The sequence below is a fragment of the Amblyomma americanum genome, chromosome 3 (genome assembly GCF_052857255.1).
Source record: "Amblyomma americanum isolate KBUSLIRL-KWMA chromosome 3, ASM5285725v1, whole genome shotgun sequence".
Lineage (NCBI taxonomy): Eukaryota > Metazoa > Arthropoda > Arachnida > Ixodida > Ixodidae > Amblyomma > Amblyomma americanum.
The window spans coordinates 192,624,412-192,651,673 of record NC_135499.1 but is presented as its reverse complement, the minus strand read 5'-3'; the positions used below and the strand labels follow the sequence as shown (position 1 = coordinate 192,651,673).

General features: G+C 46.6%; 1 protein-coding gene across 2 annotated transcripts in view; it reads left to right on the top strand.

The window, feature by feature from the left end:
- The first annotated feature begins 2,815 nt into the window (after positions 1-2,815).
- The window catches only part of LOC144125733 (transcriptional repressor NF-X1-like), a 37,567-nt gene continuing 13,120 nt past the window's right edge, over positions 2,816-27,262 (top strand). The window contains exons 1-7 of one of the 2 annotated variants that reach the window (XM_077659388.1): positions 2,816-4,601; positions 7,385-7,546; positions 9,720-9,976; positions 10,745-10,880; positions 18,298-18,600; positions 22,278-22,601; positions 25,234-25,433. In XM_077659388.1, the coding sequence (XP_077515514.1) occupies positions 3,308-4,601; positions 7,385-7,546; positions 9,720-9,976; positions 10,745-10,880; positions 18,298-18,600; positions 22,278-22,601; positions 25,234-25,433 (2,676 nt within the window). In that variant the 5' untranslated portion in view covers positions 2,816-3,307. Of the gene's footprint in view, positions 4,602-7,384; positions 7,547-9,719; positions 9,977-10,744; positions 10,881-18,297; positions 18,601-22,277; positions 22,602-25,233; positions 25,434-27,262 lie in introns of those variants that run through there. The other variant, XM_077659389.1, reaches the window with a different exon arrangement.

The following is a 27,262-nucleotide window of genomic DNA, read 5'->3' as shown; positions in this document are numbered from 1 at the left end:
CCAGTGGCACTTGCCCCAGCACAGCGAAGATGTGCTTTCATTTGGTGCTTGCGCATAGAACCGATCGGCGAGGCAAGCGACACGGGCAGAAAACGCCGCACGACGGTGCCGCTCGCCGCAGTCGCCTGGGCTTGTGCGGCCGAGCGAAAGCTTCACGCCCGGTGAGGCGACGGCCGGAAAAACTGCGCTTGTGTACCTTATCCGTATGAAAAAAAAAGCGAAACAAGCGGCTACATATCATATCTTCACACTTTGTTACTAATCAGTGACAAAATTTTGCCATATTCTTGAATTTCGGTTGACGGTGGACCGCCGGCTGCTTTCGTGATGAGGCCTAGCGAGTACGCAGGATTCGTGTGTGCGATTTCGGCGATTGCGGTGAGCGAATTCGCAAGTTTTAGCAACTGCAAATAGCTGTCAAGCGTAGTTTTGGCTACAGTGCCCTCAAAGCGACGACTGCCTACATCGCAGGACGCGAGTACAATAAGGGGGAAGTGCCGATATATATGCGACTCGGTCTGCATAGCATGTGCAGGAGGCAGCCGGCAGCAGCCGTCGGCGTCGACTGCAGACAACAAATCTGGTTGTTTTCATTGATTCAAGTCATGTCCGAACGTATTTTTAGCTAAACCGATCTAAAATTAAATTTTGGTGACATAAGAAAGCAGATACAATTAGCGGAAAGCGCCGGTGTCCTACGCGAAGCGTTTCCCAAGCAGGCGATATAGCACCATCGGCGCTTATTGCAGTGTTATCATGGTGTGTAAATGAGTAAAAGTGCAATTTGTGAGCAAGAGTACGTAATATTTAAGATAAGGATAACCCACCTTGCGTTTTATGTCACGCAAACGAGCAGTACTGTTTGCGCACAGCCATGTAAACAACCTCAGCGCGGGACTGCAGTTGTCGTAATCGTCGCACTCCTGGGGCACGATGCGCACGCACAGCAAAATGCAGTACTATTATTTCGAAGCACTCATTTAGACGGCGGTGACTATTCATCGGTGAGGACAGTGAAAGCATTCGAGTCACGTAGGGTTTTGCAAGCGGCTCAAGGTTCCTGTAAAAAGGTTCTATGAGTCGAAGGAAATGTATGTTCGACTTACAAACGCGTACATGCAGCGCGGAAGTCGTCGCACTCGGCATTTTTCTCTGCTACTTTCGTGCCTCAAGGTTGCTGTAGTGCACCTTTTGATAATTTGAGTTTAATTATCTAGCGATGAATAGCGGACAAGAACTTGGTGGCTAGCTACAAAACGCCGCGGCTTTCACGGCGCACATCGGCGAAGGCGTGCACGGCGCCTGCCGCTTTTCACATACGGGAGCACTTGACTGCCCAAAAGAGACCACGCTCATAACATACTAACAGCATGCTTCTAGGCGTAAATAATAAAGCAGGGGTCCATCGATTTCTGTTTCCTCAACAATCGTAAAGTAGGCTCCATGACCAAGTCCGCTTTCACAAGGATCACTCAGCTCGCGCACTAAGGTGAAGGCTTCCCAAAAGAGAACACCGAAAATGCATTTTATTTCGCTAGGCTAAAAGAAAAAAACTTTTCGAGCGACCGCTGTCTACGGTGTGCATGCAAGCACCTCAACAGCTCGCAGCAGACGACGCGTGGCGTGTATGCGCTCGTGACGTCAACGATCAGAGGTTGCCAGACCAGCAAGCAGTTCGCAAAATAAACGAAAAAATTCGTTTTAAAAAACATTTACCGCACAGACTCAACTGACAATTAGGGGTATTGTAATTTAACCTGTTGGGAATTAAAGGTGATAAGCAGGGTATGCGTGAAAGTAGGCTGTCATGGCACCTTTAATGTTCTTCTGCCACTTTTATCGTTTTTAGCTACGTCGTGTTGTGTCTTTTATCGCTTTTATGACCCTTTACATCATTCTGACGTTTGCTGCAACTGATAGGTGGTTTTCTTTCAGTAATGGAATCAGTTGTCAGTAGTGCGTTGTCCTGTACACCTTCCTTGTGAATGTCTCGCAGTTTGCACGCTAACGTTTGTGATTGAAAAGGGTAGATTTACTGTCCGTAGGATAGTTATTCGATTTCTTGCGTGGTTAACGAAACAGATGGGTCACTGACACATGGAGCATGGTGTTGGTAGATTATATTAGAAGTGCCGTTGCGTGGCGCAACGGCACACGTATGTTGACACGAAATGTTGACACGAAATGGAGAAAGCGAACTAGAAAATTGACAAGCAAATATCTGGACGGCAGTAGGGGGGGAAATCAGCAATTATCGGTTAAGAAAAAGGTTAGAGAAACAGATAGAGCTCTGTGGAAAACAGGGATGCTGATTAATCGGCACTGGGAACATACAGGATCTTTAAGCAGGAAATTGCTAAAGAAAATATCTATGATAATTGTAGGGGAAGCTCTTTGTTATTGGAGGCCAGGACGGGAGTTTTGCGGACTAAGACATATAGAGTCAGCTACAACGAAATAGACACGTTGTGCGTTGCGTGCGGAGAGGAGGAGGAAACGGCTGAACACCTGATACTTTTGTGTAAAGGGCTTCACCCTACAGTGGAAAGCAGCGGGGCTGATTTATCCAAGGCATTGGGGTTTAAGGACAGTGAAGGGAAAGTATATTTTAAGCGGGTAGAAGTAACCAAGCGAAGGTTATCTGATTGGCGGCTAAAATCAAGACAAGAGTAAAATTTCATAAGTAATGGCTAGGTGGCTTGGGCCACCACCCGATTTAAAGGGTTCAGCCTCATCCATCCATCCATGCACACGGTTCGCACGCGGCCACCGTGCACGCACCGCGTTGGCCAAGCTCTCGCCATATATAGGTTACATACATTGGTCGAGTCGAGTAGCCAAGTTGAGCCACGGTCCCATGGTTGAGCTAGCCTAGCTGGCCGCGTCGCCGTCTCCGCCAAAACGTTGGCCCGTTGTCCAAGTCCTACCGCCAAGGTGCATGCGTACGGAAGACGAAAGCGTCCGAAGCTGTCATGCAACTCTGTGAAACGTTACTGCTTTAGAAGTGGTGTGCAGTTTAAATGTCAGTAGTGTTTGTTTACGGGTCCATCTTCGCCTGAGTTTTCATCTCTGTGCAGTTTGCTTCAGCCCTGCGAGCGCAATCCCGTGGCTGTGGCCGGTGTGTCATCCGTGTGGGTGCGTCTGTAAAGTTTCCTGGCTGGCGGTCTCGTAGCTGCTTGGCGTGCAAATCTATTTGGGCAACAAGAAGCAATCGGCGACCTTTTCCAGTTGTTTAACCTGACTGACGTACTCGGCACTATTGCGTTTCACTGAAGTCTGCTCTGATAATCCACATAAGCTTTCCTGAATGGAGGATCACAGCAATTACGAATCTTACGGAGCGTGTGGCGGTTGGGACGGCAGCTACCATGGACGCAGCTGGCACAACGGCGTCGAAATTGCAGGCACCTACTACTACGACGTGAACAGCAGCCAGCCCGTTGCTTCACCATCTTGGGGTATGGACTCGGATAGAACTCGAGAGTGCCACACCGGCCGTCGTGGTCCTCGTCTTGATAGGTCAGGGCAGGAATTCTCCGAGCCTTGCACCACAAGCGAGGGACCGCGGCGAGGGACACAAGACCGGAGCCGTCGAAAAGGTGAACCCTTCAGATTTGATCGGAGGCCGCGGAACAGAGCCCGTGTTGCCCCCAACGACGCGCAACGTGCAGTTGACGACCGTGGATGGTCAGATGCCCCCTCACATTCCGACGTCTCTGAAAGAACTCTGGCCTCATGCAACGACGCTGCCGATACGGCACCAGCCAGCGACCCGCAGTCAACGCGCAGAAGACATGGTAAGAAGCAAGGCCCAAATTGCAACGCTCTTGCCTCTCCTGAGTCGCTTTCTAGCGACGGTGTCGTGGTAGGAGGGCAGAGCAAACTTTGCGGCCGTGGGAAAAAGACGTTTGCGGAACGCAGGAAGACACGGAGGCAACATGAGCGTGATGGCGATCAAGTACAAGCGGCCACGGATGATTCAGAGCTACAAGGTGCATCGTCTGGGGCTGGCCCACCTCCAGATGTGACCAGCAGCAATGCAGATCACAAGCGCAATGCGTTAGAGGGTTGTGCTGATGGAGTTCGCCAGCAGCCAGCAGGGGACGGTAGTGAGCCATCTCGCGGTGCTTGCAACTCAAAGTCTGCTCAAAAAGCTGGAAGAAATAGGAATTTCTGTTTAAATCCACATTCGCAGCAGAGATACTGGGACCATGGAGACGGAACAGTCATGCCACAGAACAGTCGTAATCATGCAAGGCGGAAAAATCGGGGTCGAGACGGAAGTGACGCACACTGGCCGGGCAGTCATCGTACTGAGCACTCACAAACAGAACAGCATTTTAGCAAAGATTCCAGAGAACCTACACAGCGCAATAAACACGGTGAGAAGAAAAATAGCAAAGGTAGAAATGATGCTTACCATTATCAACACAGCAGCACTTCTCCTAGTTGTGACAGTCGTGAAACAGACTACAGGCACCAGCCAAGCACTTCGACAAGGCAGCGTAATACTGGGAAGTCTGCACGCTTGTATCCTAAATTATTCTCTTCACAAGGAAGCTATCCCCAGGTGCCAAGACCTGACGATGCTCCACAGAAAGGTTAGTTCTTTGCCCTCTGTTAGTTTTCTTCTTTTAAACATTCTTCTCTGCTGTTTTGTTTTGTAAGCAATGCTTTATGGCTTTATTTTATTGAATTATCTTAGTATCCAGTATACATTCATCCTAGTTTTCATTTGCTCTAATGTTTTTGCAGATTTTCCATATGCTAACAATATCAGTTCATCCCTTGTTCTCTCCATTAATGAAAGAAACGCTGAAAAAATTCAGAGGGCACTTAAGGCTGCTTACGTGTTGTGAAGGCAAAAGCACTAGTGTCATCGTTGGTGTTCGACATTGGAGACGCACCTCTGAATGCTGATTCCACAAATGCTGAATGCCCATAGGTCCGAGTGAAATGCCCACACACTGGGTTCGAATACCTGTGGCAAGCTAGCCTCCAACCTAGGAAACGTATGCTATATGGAAGGAGAAATCGTGTGACACCACCTGCAATTGTTTCCGGGTTTTCCTGGCAGTTTTGATCTGAAAATTGGTTTTTGAGGAAAAGAAATGATGCAGTAACTGTCCGGCTTATCTGGTTGAAGGGATAAAGCAGGGAGTGAAAGAAGAAAGGAAGAAAGAAGTGCAGTTAGTGGTCTCCAGGATAATTCCCCCTACCTGGGGTTCTTTAAGGTACATGCACTGACATCACACTGCCCATGAGCGCCTTTTGTGTGTCACCTCCATGGAAACTAACCTGGCCCTGATCCCGGAAAATTGGTTTTTGAGCAAAGGAAAAGATGCAGTAACTGTCTCACATCTTGGTGGACACCTCACTGGCGCCTTAAAGGGGCTCTGAAAGGAGCACTAATAAAGTTGCTGTATGCCGGGGATGTTAAAGCACCCTGCTTCGAGAATATTGTCCAGCAAGAATTTCTTTAATGCGCTTTCCAGAATCTGAGTAATCTGTAGTCAAAATTTGAATTTCAGCGGATTCGCGCCTTTCCCTCTCCTCTCGCCACGTTTTGCACGCTGGAAGGTCGGCAGTCCTCCGCCGGCCCCACCTCCGAGAACAGAGCCTCCTCACCTGCCGGAGCTACATGCATTATTGGCCGCAGCCACGTTAGCTGCCCGGCGTATGAACGAATCTAATTAATAGCCACCTCTCAACATGTATACGTAGATGCGATCGACGGAGGAGGGTGCGAGCTTGAAAAAGTCGCCGGGAAGGGCTCGCTAACTTTCGCACTTGACTGTGGGTCCTCTGCTGCGTGTAGAAGTGTATTATTTGGCTCACGTTTTCACGACAACACAGTGTAGTGATTGAGCGAGTTGATGTGCTCTCCTCGGAAGGTGTTTCAGAGCCCCTTTAAGGGAAGAGGTAATGTCTGAGAAGGCATACAGTTAAAGGTGCAATGTCATTGGTTCAAATCACTGTCGCAAGCCAGTCAAGCTAGTCTCCAACTCGACTAGAACATAATGTCTGAGAAGGCATACAGTTAAAGGTGCAATGTCATTGGTTCAAATCACTGTCGCAAGCCAGTCAAGCTAGTCTCCAACTCGACTAGAACATGTAAGCTATTTGCAAGGAGAAATCATCGACACCACCCGGAACGCTGTAGGCAAGCGGTTGTCTACAATTGTGGTATGAATGTAGTCAGGAATACTAGCACAACATTGAGGTCAGCCAGTTGTGGGTTTATAAGATAGACGAAACGAATATGATTGAAATTGGATTGAAATTGCTGCGCTTGCCTGGCTGTGTGCGTACTACATACCACAGTTGCTTGATGACATTTTCTTTCTTTCCATCACTGTAGTACACACACATTTAAGATATGCCACTGGATTTTCTTGTAATGGGACTAGTAAGGCGTTCACCTTGAAAATTACTTCAAAGTTAGTACTGAAATATTAAAAATGGAAAATGACTTTTATATAAAAGCAGTAGCTTTACAGATTAAACGGGTGCAACTTTTGATGCAATTGGTTATAAATTGATTGAATGAAATTAGTACCAGTTACAAATTATGAGTAATACTGAATACTGTGCAATATTTTTATAGAATTATATATTTTAGAATATGCTGCATGCAAAGCAATTCATTCAGAAACTATCGAAAATGATCATCTTAATAAGCGAACAGCTTCCTTATCCCACTTAATTACCGTGAATGTCTGTGGATCACTGAAATTCACTGCAATCTTCCAATTTTTCTTGGGTTAGGATGTGCTTTGATGGCATTTTAAAAACTTTTCATCTTCTACAGTGGATACCAATACAGCACTCTTTCCTGGCATGAAGTGAACACTGCCAATGATGCACTGCACACTAGAAACGATAAGTCACACATTTGTCCCTTCTCACTTGCCACTAAACCTAGTGACCACGCTCGCTCCTTCTACTCCACTCCTCGAGAGCCTTTCCCTTCAGCGCTCTTACTTGACCCTTGGTGAGAATTCATTCGCTCGCCACTAAGCCTCGTCACCTTGCTCGCTCCTCCAACTCCGCCTCCAAGTGAGACCCTTTCTTCTTGGTGCTCCCACTTGCCTCTTGGTGACGTCATTCGGTCCGATGAAGCAAACTGCCACGGTTGCCTAAGAAAAGTGATTTGCTTCAAAATACTAGTGTTCACGACCTGTGGGAAGCACAAGAAAACTTTCTTAGTGACAATGGAAATCATTACTAATTTGCTTATATTATGTTATGTAACAAGCTAAGTCACAGCCAGCAGTAAAAGCCGAGTGGGTGAATCTAACATAGATTTCATTACGGCCCGCATTTACTCTTCATACCTTTAAATGCCTCTTCCCTGCTGGTGTGTTTCTTGCTGTGCATTCAGACCGCATGACAGACCAGCTGCTCTCTGGAGAGTATGAATGCATGGTCTGCTGCGACCGGGTTCGCGGCTCCGATCCAATCTGGAGTTGTGCCAGCTGCTACCACATTTTTCACCTGTCCTGTGCCCGCAAGTGGGCCTTGCAACCTGCTGCTCTTGTGAAAGGTCAGTTGTGCGTGCAGTCATGCTTGTGAGTGCTCTTTTAAAAATGTGCATTTAAATCTGTAAAGCCCAGTCATTGAAAACATATGATAAAAGTTTGAAATTCCACGATTTCATCACTGATGGCCCCTTGAAGGCAGTAATGTATGATATTCATTAAGAAAAAATGAATACAGCATAATTGAATTGAGCTAATTTTGATAATTTCTGAATAATTAACAGCTATATAACTGCGAACACAGGGTGACCAAAGTACTGTAATGTGCTTTGAATTATATTTCACTTCAGTTTGTTTGGATTTTTGAGTAGCGATATTTTTGTATTCGTTTTCCTTTTGCTTTTCCAATACAACTGCTATTTTTAATGCTATTGGCGTGATATTGCTGGGGAAAAATTTTCACTGAAGAACTGTTCTACACCATCGTCGGGCACCACAGACAGAAAATGCTAATTCCGGAGATGCCGAAAGTGCAAGTCCAGCTTGTCTAAAACCTATTCCAGAAGACAGGAGGCATCAAGGGCCAGCAGTGAGTGGAATACCTTGAACAACCAGAACCCGGGAGATGAAATTGGCCATTTGCAAAAAATTCAAGCAGAAAGTAAAAAACATGAGAAAACTCGCTAAGGAGCATCAAGCTAGCAACCCTACCATGCAGCTACTTGTCAAACAGGATCTAGGACTCCAAATGCACAAATTAGCAAAAGGACAGCTGCTCAGGGACCAGATGGAGGCCTCTAGACTGGAAACCTGCTACATGAAGCAGTTGAGCCGTGGTGAAGCCTCGATCTAGATTATGTTCAGTCTTGAGAAGATTTTCACTCTCGAAATGGTATTGAATTTGCAAAATCATTAAGACTTGCTGCTGAACAGTCCTCTGCAAATTGTGCATGTGAGTAGAAAAAACCTGTTTGACCAAGAGCACCATGGTCTTTGGCAAGATTTCAGGCCTTAAGGAGGCGAGGCTTGTTTTTGTGAAAAGAAAATAGGTCAAAATCAACGTGAAGACACACTGCGAGCTTGATTTGAGTGAGCTAGATTTTCAGTTCAGATCGAGGAGCTGCTGCTGCTGCAGCCCTCATCCACATGTTGCCAGGAAATGTTAAAGTTTAAACCAATAAGTTACCAAACTGTCTGCTTGGTATAATAAAAAAATTATATGCAGATATCTCGGTCAAGAGAGATTTTTGTTTTTTGCTTGTTTATACTTCATTGCAAACATATTTCTTTCAACAATTTAGGTAACCAATGGCTTATGCAGCACGACCAGGCATTTAATAGGCCAACTCATAGCAGAATTGCTTATAGCAGCATTGCATGTTGAGTGCACTTGAAAATTTTGTTTCAGTAGGACACAGAGATATTAAAAGTTCGTGTATGACAGCAGTATAGCATCTCCATTGACTATTTCCAGTGGAGATAAGCTTAGGAAGTTTATTTTTGGTGTCTGGAGCAATTCAGTAGATATTTTGTATTACCTTTTATGCTTTAATGCTGGCTAAAAACAGCAGAAACAAAACTTCAGTGTCACGTGGCTAAGCGTTTGGCCATGCCATTACAAAGACGAGGAGCAGATGACATACAGGTAGCGAGTGCCTGCAGGCATTGAACAACAACATCACCTACACAGTTGCTGGGCTACACCGATTTATCAAGTAACATGCACCCATGTGTTCCCTTTCATGAATCCTTGTATATATACGTTCTATATGTTAAAGGGATATTTGGGACAGATTAAAGTTGCCCTGTATTGATAGATTACCGCATTGTAATGACAGAGATGCTACTTTCACTGAAAACTAGGCTTTCATATGCTGGAAAAGTCCAAAAAATGAAATACAGGTGTTGTTACCGCTGGCTGATTTTGCAAGTAAAATGTGGTGTGTTGAAATAGTTTTTATGCATGGATACCAGAGGTTAAGCCACACTGCCATTCACTTCAAAACATTGTTCACTGAGTCTTTTTCAGTGTAGGCATCACGAGTTTGAATGTAGTGGCATTAAAATTTTTCAGTGCAATTTTTTCTGCAATAAATGCGTTTTTAAAAAAAATTCAACATAGCCAGAAAGATGCATAGAATTTAGAACAAAAATTGGATGGAGTTCTCCTCTGTGTCCCTTAGGTTGTTGCACTCATGCTACTCCTCAGTGCTTGGCGACTTTGCTGTGTAATTGCAGAGGGTGGCTGGCGTTGTCCGGCATGTCAAGGGACGGTGCTGGCAGTGCCCGACCGTTACGTCTGCTTCTGTGGAAAGCGAGTGAACCCTGAATGGGATCGGTACGGGGTGCCACACAGCTGTGGTGAAATGTGCGGCCGATCGCGAGGTGCCTCTTCTCTCTGTGTGCACCGCTGCAACCTCCAGTGCCATCCAGGGCAGTGCCCACCGTGCAGTGCGACTGTGCGAAGGCCATGCCCCTGTGGGAAGCTCACCAGGGTAAGTTACAGACTAGCAAATCTTGATGAATGTTCCCTGCTCAAGAAGGTTTCTACAAGAGTGCCACTAATTTGGGTTGAAGCATGGCCGTCTGGCTACATAAAAAAAAAAAGAAAACCGTTTTGTTGCGAATGCATTTTTAGAAAGAGAGAGGAAGAGGAAGGGCAGGGATGTTAACCAGAAGAGTGTTCTGGTTGGCTACCCCCCCTCCCCCCCAAAAAAAGACTAGAAGAAAACTCATCCTGCTGATTTTTTTGCCATATCGCTGCCGCAATCCTCATGTAGCAAATCAAAGTTATTTGACGTGAAAGATGAGTGCAGAATGGCTTTCAGGGCAGTCACGGTGGTTTGTTAGTTAGTGAAGGAACGGGGAGGGCAATTTTGGTAAGGTAATAGCTGGTCTGGACATGTGAGGTTTTTTGCGGCTCAAGAATGCTCAGCTCAGCCAGAAATGGCTCAAACAGCCGGCCTCCTCACAGGGGAGAACAGCAGCGTGTGATTGCAAGTGTATAATTAAATAGATAATTCTAGCAGGGTTACCTTTAGCCATTCACTGGTAGCATTGCATTTGCAGTGATGCCTAAGCAAAACAGAAGAGTGGAAATAAATGCAAAGAAATGGCAGCATTGAAACAAGCTGCTGTGGGGCTGCATGTCTCATCACAAATTCTGGTGTATGGTTCCGGTGCAATATTGTTTGCATTGGTGCATGCATCAACGATTGGTAACATTTATATTGGTGCTTGTTTCTTTTTCTCACGTCATGCAGCAAGTGCGCTGCAGCCAAGAACAGGAATTCAGCTGTGGCGAGCTTTGCGGCCGGCTGCTCAACTGTGAAATCCACTCATGCCAAGCCCAGTGTCATGCCAATGCTTGTGAACCCTGTGCCCGCATTGTGGAACAGAGTGAGCCACATTGCATGTTTCTTCAAGTGAAGTGCCACTTATGTATGTCTGTAGCAGAATGAGTGTGCTTCAGAGTACTATCGTGCTCAGTATGAGCTACACCGCGCGAGCGCGTGGCTGGGCGCTCGGCACGGTTGTACAGTGGCGCCGATCGGGCTGTGCTTTCTAACTATCTGGAGATGGTTTAGGTGTTCCAGCAAGTGCGCTGTTCCCCTTGGGTCCGTTTATCTGAAGGGCACATCGTTTTTTTCTTGTTCACTTTGTTTTCACTGGGGAAGAAACTGCAAGCTTATGCGAAAGTTGGTTATCACAGACTGAGTGCTTCCATCATCCGCGAATGGCTGTGCGTTTAGACATGATATCAGCACTGACAGAGCGTGTTAGCGTCCAGCGTAAAGGCAGAAGCAGCCGTGACGTGGGCAACGCAGTGTTTTCAACAGAGCGTTTTCATGGTCCGGGTGCTAATGCGACAAAGCGTTGCCATTGCTACCACTGCTGTTCTCCGTTGTAGCAACATTTCGTATTTGGCCATAGCAGCCTACTTTGTTCACTTGCGGCAACTCCTGGGACCACGCATCAGGACGCCTTCACAAACTTCCCTTATGCACCAGAACACACCGCACCTTCTTAAAGGGAAGCTGTAACGGTTTTCAAATCGCATGAAACGCTGTGGTTGGGAAGAAAGGACCTTGAAAATCATGTGTGTAAATTTTTTCCCGATTCTATCCGCAAACAGAGCTGCAATCGCTTCTTAAAAACCCGCCGCCGGCACGCCCTCGTCGCTTCCGGAAGCAGAGAGGGAGAACTGGCGGAAGTGACGCCATTCACGGAGAGTCGGCCGGCCGTCCGGCTGCGCTTGCTTCGCTGCGGCCCGCGGTTTGGCGAACCACAGACCAACGTAATCTCCTGCCAGTGCCGTTTACTTTCTCTCGTTCGGGCGTTCCCTGTAATGCTTGAAGCCTGTATATAAACCAGTTTTGGCATGGTACTTCTTTCGAACAGCGCTCAGCCCACAGCTTGGTAGAATCCGTCGGTTGTTCTCCCTCAGCCTCTTCCACGTTAACCAGACAATCTGGTGGTACGCAGCATGCCGAAACTGCCTGCACAAAATATGCGCAGCAAATTTTCTCTTTTCATTATATTACTTTCTTACCTGTTTGTAAACTCTTTGCCTTTTCCAGCTGGTTTACATCCATGCTGAGCTAAAGCCACTTCCAGCAATGCTTTACTGAGGCACACAGTCTTGAACTTTTTTGAGCTCGTTACGCACTGTGTGCCTTTTTTGCTTTTTCCTGATTGCTTGCACCTCGTGGCAGCACAAGCAATTCTCTTAATCTTTCATCAGCGCGCAGCACATGCAGCCGCACCTAACTGAACAAAAAACTGATTATATACTTGAGCAAAGCAAACATTTGCATTCATGAGCGCTTGGTCATGGCTGACGATCGACAATGCGGCCAGAATTCATGCAAATTTGTCCTTGAGTCAGCACAGCAAAGTGGTCGAGCAGCGGTGCGCATATATCTGCTACAAGTAATTCTGCTCGTTATCTCGATACGCAGCAGCAGCAACTATATCTCGCAGCACACTAGTTTCGATGAGCAGCACTGCGAGCTCTGAAACGCAGCCATAATTATTTTCAAAAGCGTGTTCAGCATGAAAAGAAAAACAGCGCACGGGCGTAAGTGCAAAAGTTTGATGGTTGAACAGTAGCCCGAACATGCGACAGAAGGAAAGCGTACATGGGAGCTTCCTCCCGGTTGCCTCGTCTCTTTGCGCTGTAGTACAGCAGTGCACCCACTCCAACTCATGCAGTTTTGCATTCTTTTGTAGTTCTAAAAGGCCTTCGGGCCAATTAGGCAAGTAACTATAAATAAATGAACAAACAAATGCTTTACCTCGCACGACTCGTGTAAGCGTGCCGGTGATCTGATTTAGATCATGTTTACAGGCGTTACGAGAAGTTGGTGGCCAGGCTTTTATGCAGCAGCGGTACACAGAAACGTTTCGACGCAATTTACTTTTTTTTATTGCCACTTGCACCTACACAAAACATATGCACCTACGCAAAACATGCGTATCAGTCGAGATTTGGTTTTCGTGTTACCCAGGTAGGACGTGAAAGGCCCATACTGGGTTAACGAAATTTCCGGCTTGCAGGCACCGCCATGCAGTCGCTTCTCTATTAGCTTCTTATCAGGCGGTGGCACCAGTTTTCTGTTTAGTCTGTAGTTCTCAGCGATTACGGAATAGTTTTGCGCGCGCTCGTCCAGATTCCGACAGTCCGGCGGTTCCACGGTTACCCGGAAGCAGAGAATATGGAAATGCGCTGACTACCCCGGAGTCGACGAAGATATTGATAGCAGAGAAAGCTGGGAAGCCCTGCTGTGCAGCGAAGAACCCGCTCGGCAGAAACAAGCCAGTCCGCCTGGCGGCTGATGCCGTGAAGAGATAAAGTCTCATTGTTAGCCTTTAGTCACGGAGGCTCCGGCCCCCATCCTCCAGGCCTGCGTGCCGGGGGCGGTGAGTAGTAAGTGGTCTCCATTTCCGGTGGAAATAAAAGCTGTCATCCACCCATCCATCCAGCCGAGATTCCCAACACGTGAAAATGTCTTGACTTGACTTTCGCTGTCGGCGCACTTCGCGGCGTCGTTGGTTCCGCCGTTTTTTGAAGCTGCTGATGGCTCGAACATGCATGGTGAAAGTCCCAACTGTTCAACACTGCTTGAATTATCCATAATTTCCAGAACGTAGTCCTTAAAAGCCCGCTGAAGCAACACGCTACTCAGCAACGCCGTCGGTGCCGGCCGGAAATCCCCGTGGATGACGTCACGATGGTCCCGACCAATCGCGGGCAAGAGCGGCGTTCGCTCGGTGCCCTGAGGCGAAGGGAGGCGTGTTCTTCTAAAAAACAGCTTTTTGCGTTTATTTCCGCTCTATTTGAATGAGGTATTCTATTTCATAGGGCTAAAAACTATAAAATGACGTAGAGAACTCATTTTTTTCGAAAAGTGCTTCAGCTTCCCTTTAAGGTGTGTTAAATGATATTGAAATTTTACAGTGCTCTATAACTAAGGCCCCAAACCCCGATTTTGCCAATCATTGCAGGCATTACGATAATGCATTAGTCCCCAGTCAGGTCATGCAAAGTAGCACCAGGAAAGACGTTTCCAAGATACGTGATCGCAAGGTCTTGTGCGGGGCATTTTTTACTATGGTACTTAATTGGCATTCCGAAGGGTCGTGTGTTCACTGAGAGATATATTCAGTCTGAATGAAAAATTTTTGGATGGCACTAGGACAGCTTGCTTGCCGTGAATGCGAAAGCCTGAGATAAATTAAGATGTCGATTATTGTGGAATAGGAGGTGTATCAGGAGGTTAAATTGGATCAGTAGTAATCGCGTGTACATACTGCCTTGTACCTTATGACCAATAACCGTTGACATCACAGCAATTTTCGGGGAGCAGTTTTCCTGAACAACCCCACCGATGCTGACAGCTTCGGTTGACAATTAGGAAAATAAGGCTTTCTCATTAAAATGGATTTTTGGTATTTGAGTGAACTCCGAAGCTGGGGCGTCACTTTTTGTTTCTGCTATTTTTGTGCGGCTGAGATTTTAAGCTACATTCAGAGATGGCGTAGTTAAAGAAGTTATTAAAAATATAACATTGACAACTGTAATATTTCTTCTTTGAAATAGAAAGCAAACTACCATAAATTAAAAATTCGCCCTAAATTAAATATATTATACAATACGAATACTGCATACCATTTCTTTAATATCACAATAGAATTAGGAAGAAACGCACGAGTTGTGCACCAAAATGAAAGCGAACAAATTGTAAAGAAATATTTGATTAGAAGCAAGTAGACGAGAACTGTAACGCACACGTAAAGCAATGTAGCAAATTCAATACAGCGAGCTGTTGGCTCCGAGAACTGCACTTTGAAAATGAAATCAGAAACTACAAAACCATGAACACCCAGAAAGGAAAAAAAAAGCAGTCGTCACTATTTAGTATCGTGTCACACTTCCTGCATCCTCGACGGAAGTGACGCGTACAGATTCTCCATAAAATCTGCTTCATTTTGGATGTGCATCCATTCCTCTTCTACCACGTTCCATAGCTCATCAGCGGATGATCGGTGCCGTCCTCTTTTGCAGAGCCCGACTTTCATCCTTCCCCGTACATTTTCAATGATGTTGAGGTCGGCTCCTTTGGTCACCCACTGTAGACATCGCACTCCTCGCTCGTTAAGGAGTTCCTCAACAATTTTTGCGATGTGCACAGGTGAGAGATAATGCTGGAAGAGGAAATTTCCTTCAGGAAAAGTGCCATCCAACATGTAGGGAATCATGACATAATCAAGTGTGTCACAATAGCGTGCCGATGTCAGGTGTCCGTCAATACGATATAGGACACCAAGTCCATTTCGGGACACAGCTCCCCACACACTGACCGTAGTGCGGCCACTTGGTGCTACTTGCTGGACATAACGGGGTTCGTGACGGGTATAGACAGGGCGTCAAACTCTTTGGTTTTGGTCCCAGCGTGTTGTGAACATTGATTCTTCGGAAAATATTACCGTTTTCCAGGTGTCGGCGGTCCTGTCGACGTGTTCACTTGCGAACGTAAGTCGTGCCATTTTGTTCGCGTCTGTCAGGAGCGGCTTCTGAGCTGCCGGATGGCTCTTCAGACCTCCTTCCGCCAGCCTGCGTTTGACTGTAGACTCGCTCGCCGACACACCAGCAGCAGCACCTATCTCTTTGGCGGTGCTGAAGGGGCTCACCCGCGCAGCCTCAAGAATGCTCTTGTCCTGAGCTGCAGTCGTTGCTCGAGGGTGCCGTTTATGTGGAGCGTCGCCAATGCGGCCTTCATCCCTATAAACCTGGATGATGCGGTTCACAGTCTTATTTGACCTTCCAGTAATATCCACTATTTGATGTTGAGTATACTGTTTTAAGAAGAGTTCAACTATCCGCAATCGCTCACTATTGGGCACCCGGGACATCTTGCGAGCTGACAAACGTATTGCTGTTTATTCTCGGCTCTACAAACAGCCACTTTCCAGCGTATTAGTCTGCGACGCTTCCGTCCACATTTCCCTGTTAAGTAAAATGACGAAACGAAAAACGGCATACCAGATAAGAGCGATTGGGTGGACCGAGAGGGCCCTGAACGCGAAGTTTTGGCGTCGACGGACAGCTACAGTTATCTTTTTCAAAGCTGATGTCAAAACAAGAATAAACGAGGGTGAAGGGGGAAGTGAGCAAGTGGAGGTGATGCGAGATGGCTGGAACAGCTACACCCTCTCCAGATAGTTTGAGAAAACGGCGCAATCGGCGCCACTGTACAACCGTGCCAAGCGCTCGGCCATGCGCTCGCACAGTGTAGCTCATACTGAGCACGATAGTACATGTACTGTCGGCTGGAAAAGTTTGCGGGATCTGCGATGCGTGGCGGGAGCAAAGCAAAACTGCATTGCTGCACCATCTGCCGTCACAGAGCGCGGTGTCGAGGTTCACAGCACGCCCGGTGCGGCAGTTCTGTTATTGAGCCGTGACGCCACGCTTTGTGACGGCAGGTGGCGCAGCAATGAAGTTTTGCTTTGTTCCGCCACGCATTGCAGATCCCGAAAACTTTTTCGGACGAGGGTACTTTGTGTCTCGGTCTCATGACTGTCCTTTTACTTCAGTGAAGAGCAGTGTATTGAGGTGTCACTGTCTTTCCAAGTGATATAGCGTTTTTGTTTTGTGTTTTTTTTATGCTTATTTCGAAGTTGCCAGTTACATCTTCGTCATGTGCAGGGAAGTTATTTTCTCTGATTTTCAAGGCTAATTCTGTAATCAGAATCAGCATTTTAGACAATTTCAATTCACCACTTCAGTTTCAAATCCTGAACTTTGATGATAATTTTGAATTATGACTGGTGTATCATAGCAATTACGGATGTTATGCATGTCAAACCAAACGGCATAGTGCTGTAAGTTTTGTGGTCACAGTTTTTTAACCAAATCTAGTTGGTCACTGAGTAGATGTAGCTTCTTTGGCAATGTGATGGTGTAGCTCAGCCACACGGTACTCTGTGGCCTTTTACAAAACAAATGGTGCATGCAGTTATATGCACATTCAGCATTTATGACGACAGAACTGTGACGTTAGAAAAAAGACAATGCCAAAACGTTTCGTTTTTGGAAATGACATTTTTTTCGCTCAATTTTATCCTTCTATAATTTAGCTAGAAAGAGTAAATTAATACTCATGCAAAACGGGCAAATTTAATGCTATTAAGTGCTTACTGTCTTTAGTTTTAATGGCATTTGTGCAGTGCCACTTACATAAATTTAGTGGCATAAGCCTTACTGGTATTCACAACGTACTGAGTTCGCCACAACTCGTTTGCTCGAGCAATGGAGCAATGTGCACTCTCTTCCCCATTCCGCATGCCGAAAAGCATGCAACTTTGTTAGTAACAACTTCCTAACCAATAGCAGATGGTTAATTTGTCAGATAAGGCATCTCTACTGCATTTTTGATGCGAAGGGCTCCATTTTTGCCAGCACTTCTGACAGATGCTCTCGGCTTATGTGCCGACACACGAGTTTATGGCTACTTTTTCGACTTGTTGAGCAAGAACAGCGGTATTTTCTGCAAAATAATTTTTATATTACATTTGAACATTTCCAAGATAATGTAATGTTACTGCCAATTCTTGCGCGTATGTGGCATGCGCATATAACATTTAACCATCTTCATAACTGGCCTTAGTTTGTGTTCTGCCAGCATATGCTTTTGGCTGCCATGGACCAGTGGCACAGAAGGCTGCTGTGTCACTGAAATGTCACCCTGCGCAAATGACTGATTGCACATGTGTTACAGAATCAATAAAAAGCATTCAAAATTTGGGTGCTCATTCGAGCAGATGTATGGGCTGTATATGTTCAGTACACCACCTTTTTTTGGCTACTGTGGGCATTGCACAGCATTGACCAGTTAGAAAGGAATATCAAGCCAACTACCACAAAAATTGTCAATGATGTGTCTCGTTTTTTAAAAGCTATATGTAATCATGACATGTTTTCAGAGACTAGCTCAGGGCTTTCTGGTGCTGAGTTTCAGATCTTTGCACAAGCAATAGAACACTATTGGAACTTGGAATTTTTTCTTGGGGGTAAATTTTGTTGCCTGGTGATCAGCAGGAATTTATTTTTGGCACAGAGCACACTTTGATTTCATTGTAATCATACATGCTCAGTGCCTCTGTGCGGTTCATGTGTAGCTAATAGCAAATGCAGCAAGGGGCATGTAATAAGTATACTGACCCAATTTTATTGTCCTCATGCGAAATGTTTTTTTTTCTCAATTCTTTAGTGTTTTAATTCTTTTGTGATGCTTTGCTTGTGCTGTTGCAGAGTGCTACTGTGGTAAACAGAGGCGTGAGGTGGTGTGCACACGAGAGTCCAATGTGTCGAGTGAATTTTCATGCGGCAATGAGTGTGGCCGTTCTCTGGAATGTGGGAACCATCAGTGCGAACAGGAGTGCCACTTTGGCGAGTGTGGCCCCTGCCCACTTATGCCCGTCCTGGTGACACACTGCCCCTGTGGCAAAAGTCGGTTGGAGAGCATAAAAGAGGCTGAACCAAGGCTCTCATGCTCTGACCCTGTCCCCACGTGTGGTGAGACATGCAGCAAGTTCCTTCAATGTGGTCCAAAAGGTGAGGTCTACTCTTGAGTTTTCAAACTGAACCGTAAGTGTTTTGCAGTGCGCTTTTTGTGGTAGACAAAATTTGGGGACATCACAGACCACCTGTCTTCTGGTGGCTCCTTTTTCATTTTTTTTTGTATTTTTCATGTTTTAATTCATTTTGTGGCTCCTTTTTTCATTTTCTCAATTTTGATCTGTGCAAGGATTGCTCTCGTCAGTTCAAGCCCCGTTAATTCGAAAATCTTGGTAATTCAAACTGCCAGTGCGCTCCCGCCAGCGCCCATGTAAGCTTATAGCGTTGTATGCTCACTAATTCAGTCACTATGGGTCTCGCGCAGGTAATTGAAACGGCTCCCGAAGGGAGGTTTTGTCCAGGTTTGACCGGTGCAGCAAGCGATCGACCAGATAGCTCTACACAAACGTGAATTCCATGCTGTCGAATTGTTTACACGCCTCTTACATGCATGCAGTTGCACATGTGACAACGAACAGATGGCCCTGTTGCCAAGAACATTTGGACCACATAGTTTCGGTTTCGCTTTTCTAAGTTTCATGTCAGCCCGCATCAGCCAGCCAGCTGAGCCCAGCTGGTGTGTTGCTGGTGTTTTCTATCCCCATTCTTTTTTCTCACTGCTTCGGCGCCGTTCAGCCTTTCTGTCCACATGGTTCTTCCAGTCTTCCAGTGCACTGAAACTGCGTGCTCATCCCGTGCAGTTCGCTGCTTGTGTGGTGAAGCCTCTTCACTTGTGACACTGCCGCTTGTGAGGGGTGCGACGCAGTTGCAGTGGAGCTTTACCACTAGCACGTCACACCATGAGAGATGCAGAGGAAACCCTTACAATTTTGGAGTGGTCCTACTTCGACGCTCCAAACAGTATGCACGCATTAAAGCATTGATGGAAATGTGAAAAATAGTCATTGTCGTGCCATTCTCGTTTAAAAAATAAGCAACCATTTCCCAGCCTTTCGCCGAATAAGTTGACCGTGTTGCAAGTGGTTTTTGTTAGTTTTTTCAGGGTCATTCGATAATTCAAACTTTTGGATAATCCAAACATTTTTTCCAGTCCCTTGAAGTTCAAATTTATGAGTGTGTACTCTATATGTCCCCGGTATACGTGCAAGAGCAGCATTTTTGCGAGGTCTCTCTAGTACACTTTAACCACTAGCCTTTGTTGGAAGCAGCCATTTAGCCAAGCTCCCCCTTGATTTCATCTAGCTGTGCTCCCTCCAAATGTACCGTATTTACATGATTGTAAGTCGACCTATTGTTTAACTTGAAAATCTGAATTGAAAGCAAGGCATGGCGCCATAAATGAAGGCAAGACAAACAAGATATCGGGTGCGACAGCGTGATTGAATTTTGTTTGTTGTACAGCTCTACACAGTAGCATTCGGCTATTCTGTGCGCCTGTTCTGAAGGTTTTAAAAAATTAGCTGCGGTTTAACTACTGCTGAACCTGGTTAGAGAGCGAAAGCTGTGGTGTATTGGGCAAGTAGACGTGACTTGGTGTCTAATGCATGCAGCCCACATCTCTCTCTCACCACCCTAGTGACGTACCTCAAAGTGTGATTGAGGGGTCTACTGACCCAGGGAGCTAGTTATGCGCCCTTCCTTTCCTCAAAATCATCAGTCTTAAATGTTGTCAGCGCCAACGCCAGTGAACACAATGAACGCTGACGGCCTATAGAAACAGAGGCGAGCGCTCGGTTTCGGCAGCGGCGGCAGAGACTGAGTGACGTCATAGCTGTTACGTGGGTCAAGGTCGGTTCAGGTCAAACATGCACACACAGTGCACACATGGCGAAAAAGCTACGGGGGGGAGTAGTAAAGTTTTCACTTCGAAACCTTTTACTACTCCCCTCCATAGCTTCTTCGCCGTGTGCACAAGTTTGACCTTGAACTGAGGAGAAAGCATGTGACAGCTATGACGTCACTCAGCCGCTGCCGAAACCGAGTGCTCACCTCTGTCTAGTCGCATGACAACCATGACATCACTCAACCGCAGCTACGCCGGAGCCATGCGCTCGCTCTGTCTAGATAGCCTCCGCTGCCTCTCAGCCGGTGCCAACGGATTGCAGCAGCTCTCGACAATTTAAGGGCAGCAGTCGACATGGATGATCCAGGCGCAATGCCTCGTGAACTGTCTGCGTCTCAGAAGTTGCGAAGACGACAGGCCAAATCCGATCATCCAGTGGGCGTAGCTCGCCAAGAGGCTGCCGCACAGAGACGAAGAGAGTAACCAAAGTGAAAGCTTTAAAGTTAAGCCTGGTAAACCTTGGCTAAATGTCAGTCATTGTCACCAAGCCTCAACCAAGTCTAGCCAAGTTTTACCAGGCTTAAGTTTCAAGCTTTTGCTTTGGTTTCTTAGGTTTAGCCGGGTCAAAGCTCTGCCAAATTTTTAAATTATTTTTTTACTTTTGCAATGCTTCCGGGGAGTGTCGGTAGCTGATGGAAGAACCAGCGCCCCTCACACGTAGTTTCTTTTTGACTCTGTTTGACCAGTTTGACGCATTTGACTTGACTGCCGGCCATGTTTTGCTGGTTTTTAATGTGCTTCGTCAGTCCATTTGTGCGCTGGGGCCAGTAAGCGCTCAGTGTTCATTCACGGCCACATTCAAGAGGGCTGTCATTCTTTACACCGAAGATACCAACAACTGCGCGCAGTGCCACAGCTTCGACGTTTCGGAACGGGCAATGCAGGTGTGGCGGCTGCAGCGAGGCAAAATTTTTACTACTTCTATGCAATTTCGTGATGCGGTTGTTTGCTAAGTGCAGGATTTCGTGGGATGGCGAAGTGCCGTGGTTTTTTGCGAAGTGGTGGATTTCGCTGGATGACGACGTTAGAACGATGTCCTGTGGGACTGAAACAGTGATGACGACAGCAGCACTAGTAAGGACGATGTCACAAGCGTGGACGAGTAGTCCAGTGACTAATACATTTTCATTTTGAAATTTGCCTTGGGCACGCCCTTCTTTTTTACAGTCGTGTAAATATACCTTGTGCCCCTTCGAAAAAAAAATTGCAGCTGCATGCCTTGTTCGAAGTTGTTTTTGGACTCTGGAGAGGAAATAGCGTCTGGTTTAGGTGTTTAATGGGGCGCTCTTTGGGCTAGCAGCTGTGAAGAAAGCGTTTGCCCTTCCTGTGCCTGTCTTCAACACTATTGCCCTTATTTTAGAGCTCAGCTCATTGGGCTCCCGTTCCCAAGTTGAGTGGCATCCCTTAGCCTCGGCGCAACCGGCGGAGTGAATGAGGAGCAAAGCGGTGCGATAGCGAAAAGGGCATGATAAAGAAAGGGGGAGGAGGAGGAGGATGAAGGCACAGGGATAGTGAGAGGGGATGAAGAGCATAGCGAAGGAGAGACACAGGGCAAGAGTGAAAGGAGGAAAATAGAGGAGAGGTCAGTGGGCATAGTGGTGCCGTGCTGCACTGTCTGTGGTGGGTGCTGCAAAAAGGGCCGCCCGAGCATGGGCTTAGCGGCGAGCACGCCACGTTGTAGATCTCTTTCACTGTGTACTTGGCCGCAGCTAAGGCCAAGTACTGCTGCTGTTCAGCACTGTATGTTCCATCTCCGATCACCTGTGGTCCAAATACTTCAACAGCTGCTCTCAGAGTTCGCATTACTGAGTGCATTAATTGTTGGCAAATTTTTCTTTTAAGCTGTTTGTATCATCACCTTGACTTGCAGACAACAGGCACCGATGTGCTGCACCCTGCCATGAAGGGCCTTGCCCACCCTGCCCACAGTCTAGTGCTGTGCGCTGCCGTTGTGGCGCCACGTCTCGTGAACTTCCCTGCATAGAGCTCGTGTCTTCAGGGCGCCAGGCACCCGAGTTGTGCCAGCGGCGATGCCAGAAGCGGCGCCAGTGTGGCCGCCACAAGTGCCTTGCCTTGTGCTGCGTGGACACTGAACACCGTTGCCCACTTGTGTGTGGAAAGCGGCTCTCATGTGGGCAGCATGTCTGTGAAGAGCCCTGCCACCGGGGGAACTGCCCCTCCTGCTGGAATGTCAGTGAGTGATGACTCCTATATATATCAACGAGCACCTTTTGAGCGCAGCGCTGAAAGTGTCATAGTACAGAGTGTAAAGTTTTGTTATGTTAAAGGTATGAGGCAAGGCAGGGCAAAGGAGGCTAACCAGGATTTAGTTACATTACCTATTTATGGCAGGCTACAAGAAAGCAAAGTAGAGCAGTATTACAGTTCAGCCCACTTATAACGAACCTGACGGTCACACTGAATGCATTCATTGTATCCGAAGTTCATCGTAACTGAACTTTTCCTATTACAGAAAAAAAAAGAAACACTTACACATAAGTGGCAATTATATCTATAAAAATCTGTTGTGCACACAGCAAACCCTATCAAGCTGCTTTCTAAGCTCTCCAATGCAGTTTTATGTTCCTGGCAAAAACCTTTGCCGCAGACAAGCCACTTAGAAACACGATAATATCGATAGTGTTTGAGACATGCACTGCAACCAATAGCGAGTCGGCGTGCTCGTCTTCAGTCCTCGATAAAGTTGTAAGGATGCAGCGCTGAGGTTACCGGTGCGTGCAGAACTTATGCCCATCATTTGCGCACTCCCTGCACTTGGAAGCAGCACAATAGGCGGAGATCCCATTGGGCATCACGCCACATGACCGGGTAGACCAGCAAAGCATACCTTGTGACTGGTATTCAAACTTATCAAATTGCTATCATCAGATGATCACCAGTCGTGTGCAGTAGGTACGCTTTCAAGGCTGCCTCTTTCTCACACGCAGATTAAGCTTGTAGTCTGTCAGGGCATGCATGGCAGGCGATTAACTGCAGTTTCAATGCCGTTGGTTTCATTGTTTTTTGGAGGGTTAGCACTTTTCTTGCGAGAGGGACACGGCAGCTGGGAGATGCTTTTCGATCACCGTGCTGGTGAGAAGCGTACACTTTTCTACTGCGGGAGTGAGTTTGCATTGCCTCATTGTTCGTTATAACCGAGTGATGTGGCCATGGTTGGTAATTTAATTTGGAATGCAGTACCATAGCCCTAATACACATTTTGACGGCAGCTCCACTCTCATTCGTAATAAGTGACCGTTTGTTATAACTGCCGCCATTGTAAGTGGGCTCGATTGTTCTTGAAAACTGTATCTTGGCAACGTCACACCATTCATACTGTTCTGTAGAGCTCCGGAAATAGCAAATTTTTTATTGTTTTCTGTTATAGTGGTAGGTGCAGTCAGCATCCCCAAATTTTCTGTGTAGCCTTTTAATGGCGAGCAAATTAGTGAAAGCAGCTTAGGGGCAGTCATTCTGACAAAGTGAACTCCTAGTGGTCATTTGCTAGGCGACAACAGATATCATAAAATGCTGCTTGAAATTATTCACATAATAATAATAATGATAATAATCTTTATTCCTATAACAGCATACAGAAATGAAGGAGGTGGGGAGAAAAAAAGCGAAGACGCTTGACTGGGTTCTCATCACGTTTGAAGCAATGGCTTCATACACAAGTGGTGGTGGTGTTGCTCATGATCAAGGATGGTTGGAACAAACGCTTTCAATGATGAAGCTTCGAACAGTCGAAAATGACCCTCGAAGGACATCAGTATTTGAATCATTGAATCTATTTAAAAGCAGTGGGAGTCAGTAATTAAGCATTTGGTGGCCGTAATTAGTTTGTGCAGCAGGTAAAGTCCAATGTGGCTTGTGATGTGGGTATGGAGTCTGGAATTGCTGGACCAAGGCTAAATGGGAAATTGTGTATAGACGGGCTTTTTGTTCAATTCTGTAATATTTAGTTAACCTGTAATTATAAAGATTCAGCACGTTTACAATACTGAACATCGTGAACAAATGCCTGGTTGTACGTCCATAAGGTAAACCATAGATTATTTGTAGCAGATATTTTATATAAGTTTGTGCTTGTTGTGGTGGCCCATACTAGTGTGCAGTAATTCAAGTGAGAGCAGAATAAGGAGCGGTACAGAACTAATTTGACTGTTTGTGGCAATAAGTTCGTGTGGCGGTGAATAAGACCAACTGCTCTGGATAATTTTGCGTAATAAGCTGCGCAATGGATCAGGGTTATGGTGATGTGGGGCTAAGGTGCTCTGCCAAGTCAGTGAAATGCAGCCACTGTGAGTAAAACTGGGAACCCAACAGCAGAGCTTGCAAGCTTGGACATTGCTGTCATTGTGGCCTAATAACTGTATGATGAGACAATTCAATTGCACACAACTGGAGGCAGCAGACAAAAGTCTCAGTCAATGATCAATACAGATCTTGTCAGCTCATCTGATAGAAGATCTGGGTGAGTTGGTTTATAACAAAGAAGAAATCAGCTTGAAAAAAAAAATTGGCGGTGGTTCAGCTCTGGTTAAACCTGGAGTGACACGATAGCTACAGCTGGCCGAGTGGAACTTGGTCACGGGACCAAACACGTGACAGCGTGGCGGCGCCACCACGCTGAAGGCTCCAAATGCTACCGTAACGTAGCTATCGCTACAAAATGGGAGAGAGAAGACAATGCATCATACAGCTGAAGCCAAGCGCCTGGTTAGGCCTGTATGTGTGTCATCTTCTCTGTCCCTGTGTGTTTTTGTGCTGCTTCGTTCAAACCCATTTGATAAAGCTCATGCTGTTCTGCTTTCTTTCATTAGGCTTTGAGGATCTGAGCTGCCACTGTGGGACTGCCACCCTGAGTCCACCCATAGCATGTGGAACACGACCCCCAGAATGTGGTCAGCCATGTGCCAGAGAGCACCCATGTGGACACCCTGTCACTCACACCTGCCACAGTGACGCCACCTGTCCTCCCTGTGCCGCCCTCACTGAAAAGTGGTGCTTTGGCCATCATGAGGTCTGTTTAGTATGGAAGCTTTCCTGGTGCAGGGTGATTTGCTGGGAGCGTGCCTTTTCTTGCCCCTGTTGTCCTCGTTGCACTGCTTGTAAATATGGCACATAAAAGGGGAAAGCTTAGGAAGAGTATGCCAGTGACCATGAGGTGGGATGCAGGCAATGTGGACCTGTGGAACTGCGAAGTACAGTTAGATCAGCATGGATCATTGTTTGCTGTGAGCTGCAGTACGTAGGAAGCTCTTGGAACTCTCTTGTCTGAAATTCTAGTTTACTCAAACTGTCACTTTGCTCCCATTAGAGCCACATTTATTTGAATGGTAGAAGTAGCCTGATAATTCAAATGCACAAGCATATGCAGTGGTTAGTTTGAACAGGCCACGCAGCCGACCTGCCCCGACCAGTGAAGCACAATAGTGTGGCAGCTCACCTTCAGCCTAGCTACACTCGAGTAGCATGGCAAGAGATCACATGATTTCTTTGCATGCGTATTTATTGAAGTGCAGCTGGTGCCACATGCACACACGATGTGATTGTTTATTGCACGCTTCGTTCTGACTGCCTATAATTGCGCCAGCATTTCCTCTATTCTGTACTTTCAATTCATCACATTACTCACTGCATCTACTTGTTGCAATGTGGTGCCACTTATAATGCCCAGTGGCTTACATCACAGCACAAGCTGCTGGTGAACGTTCCCCTGTGAAATGCTGCCCCGCTGCCCCCCCCCCATCCCCCATGCTCCCCACCTTCACACTCACACAAAATTAAAAATTTGAGGAGACACTTAAACTCTGCCTTACCCACATATATACCACAAAACCCTGCATATAATACGAGGTTTTTTTTCGGATTTTAGCAATCTGCAGTTCCGGTTTCGTTATTATCGAGCGCCGTTACCACCATGCTTCGAACAAAGAGGAGGCGCTATCTAGTGGTGGCATAGGTCGGTAGTTTCGATTTTGACGCCAGGTCATTGCACTGACCTGACCTCGCAACACCCAGCACGATCGCACCTCGCATGGTATCGGGACCGCGAAAGCAGTCCTTGGCTGCTTTTAAAAGGAAAGTAATCATAGCTGCTGAAAGCATCAGTACTGCATCAAGCGCTGCTACACGGTCTGGATGAGGTAGGGAGAGCCTGCAGTTACTGCCGCCGGACACGGGCCTCCAGCCACGCTGTGCAGGTGGATGGTGGATGCTTGGGCTAGGATTCCTGAGGAACTCACCTGTTGTATTTTCAAGAAATGCAGGATATCAAACTCGCTCGACGGTTCCAAAGACTTGTTGCAGTGGAAAGATATCTCTGACAAGGGCTTTTCGGAAAACAGTTTCACCGACGACGGTACACCGACGACAACGATCATTAAAGCACCGTCTACGGACACTTTTAAAGCGTACACGCCCGTGCCCGAGCGTATGCTGGAGCCGGTCTGCGCACGCTTGTGGCAAAGGACACGAGTAGGTGCGAGTGCGACGCCGGTCTGTATCTGCCAAATATTTGGCGACCGCACTACACGTGTCACATCCAGTGCGCCGGCATACATAAATAACCGGAGGACCTTCAGCTTTCGTGACTTCCAGAACGTCTTCAAGCTGACTGCCTTGCTCGCATTATACACGGATGAAAACTTTTTATGCTGTTTTTGCTATCCCCAAATTACACCCCGTATTATATGCAGGTCCGTATTATGCGCAGGTTTTTATGGTATTGTGAATTGGTCATTCTCGACTTTCATAGATTCCAGGGAGTCCTCATACCACTCTCTGCACAATGGTGCAGCAGTTATGTAATGCGCCACTGCCGTGTGATGCCAGGTGCTGCCATCGGTG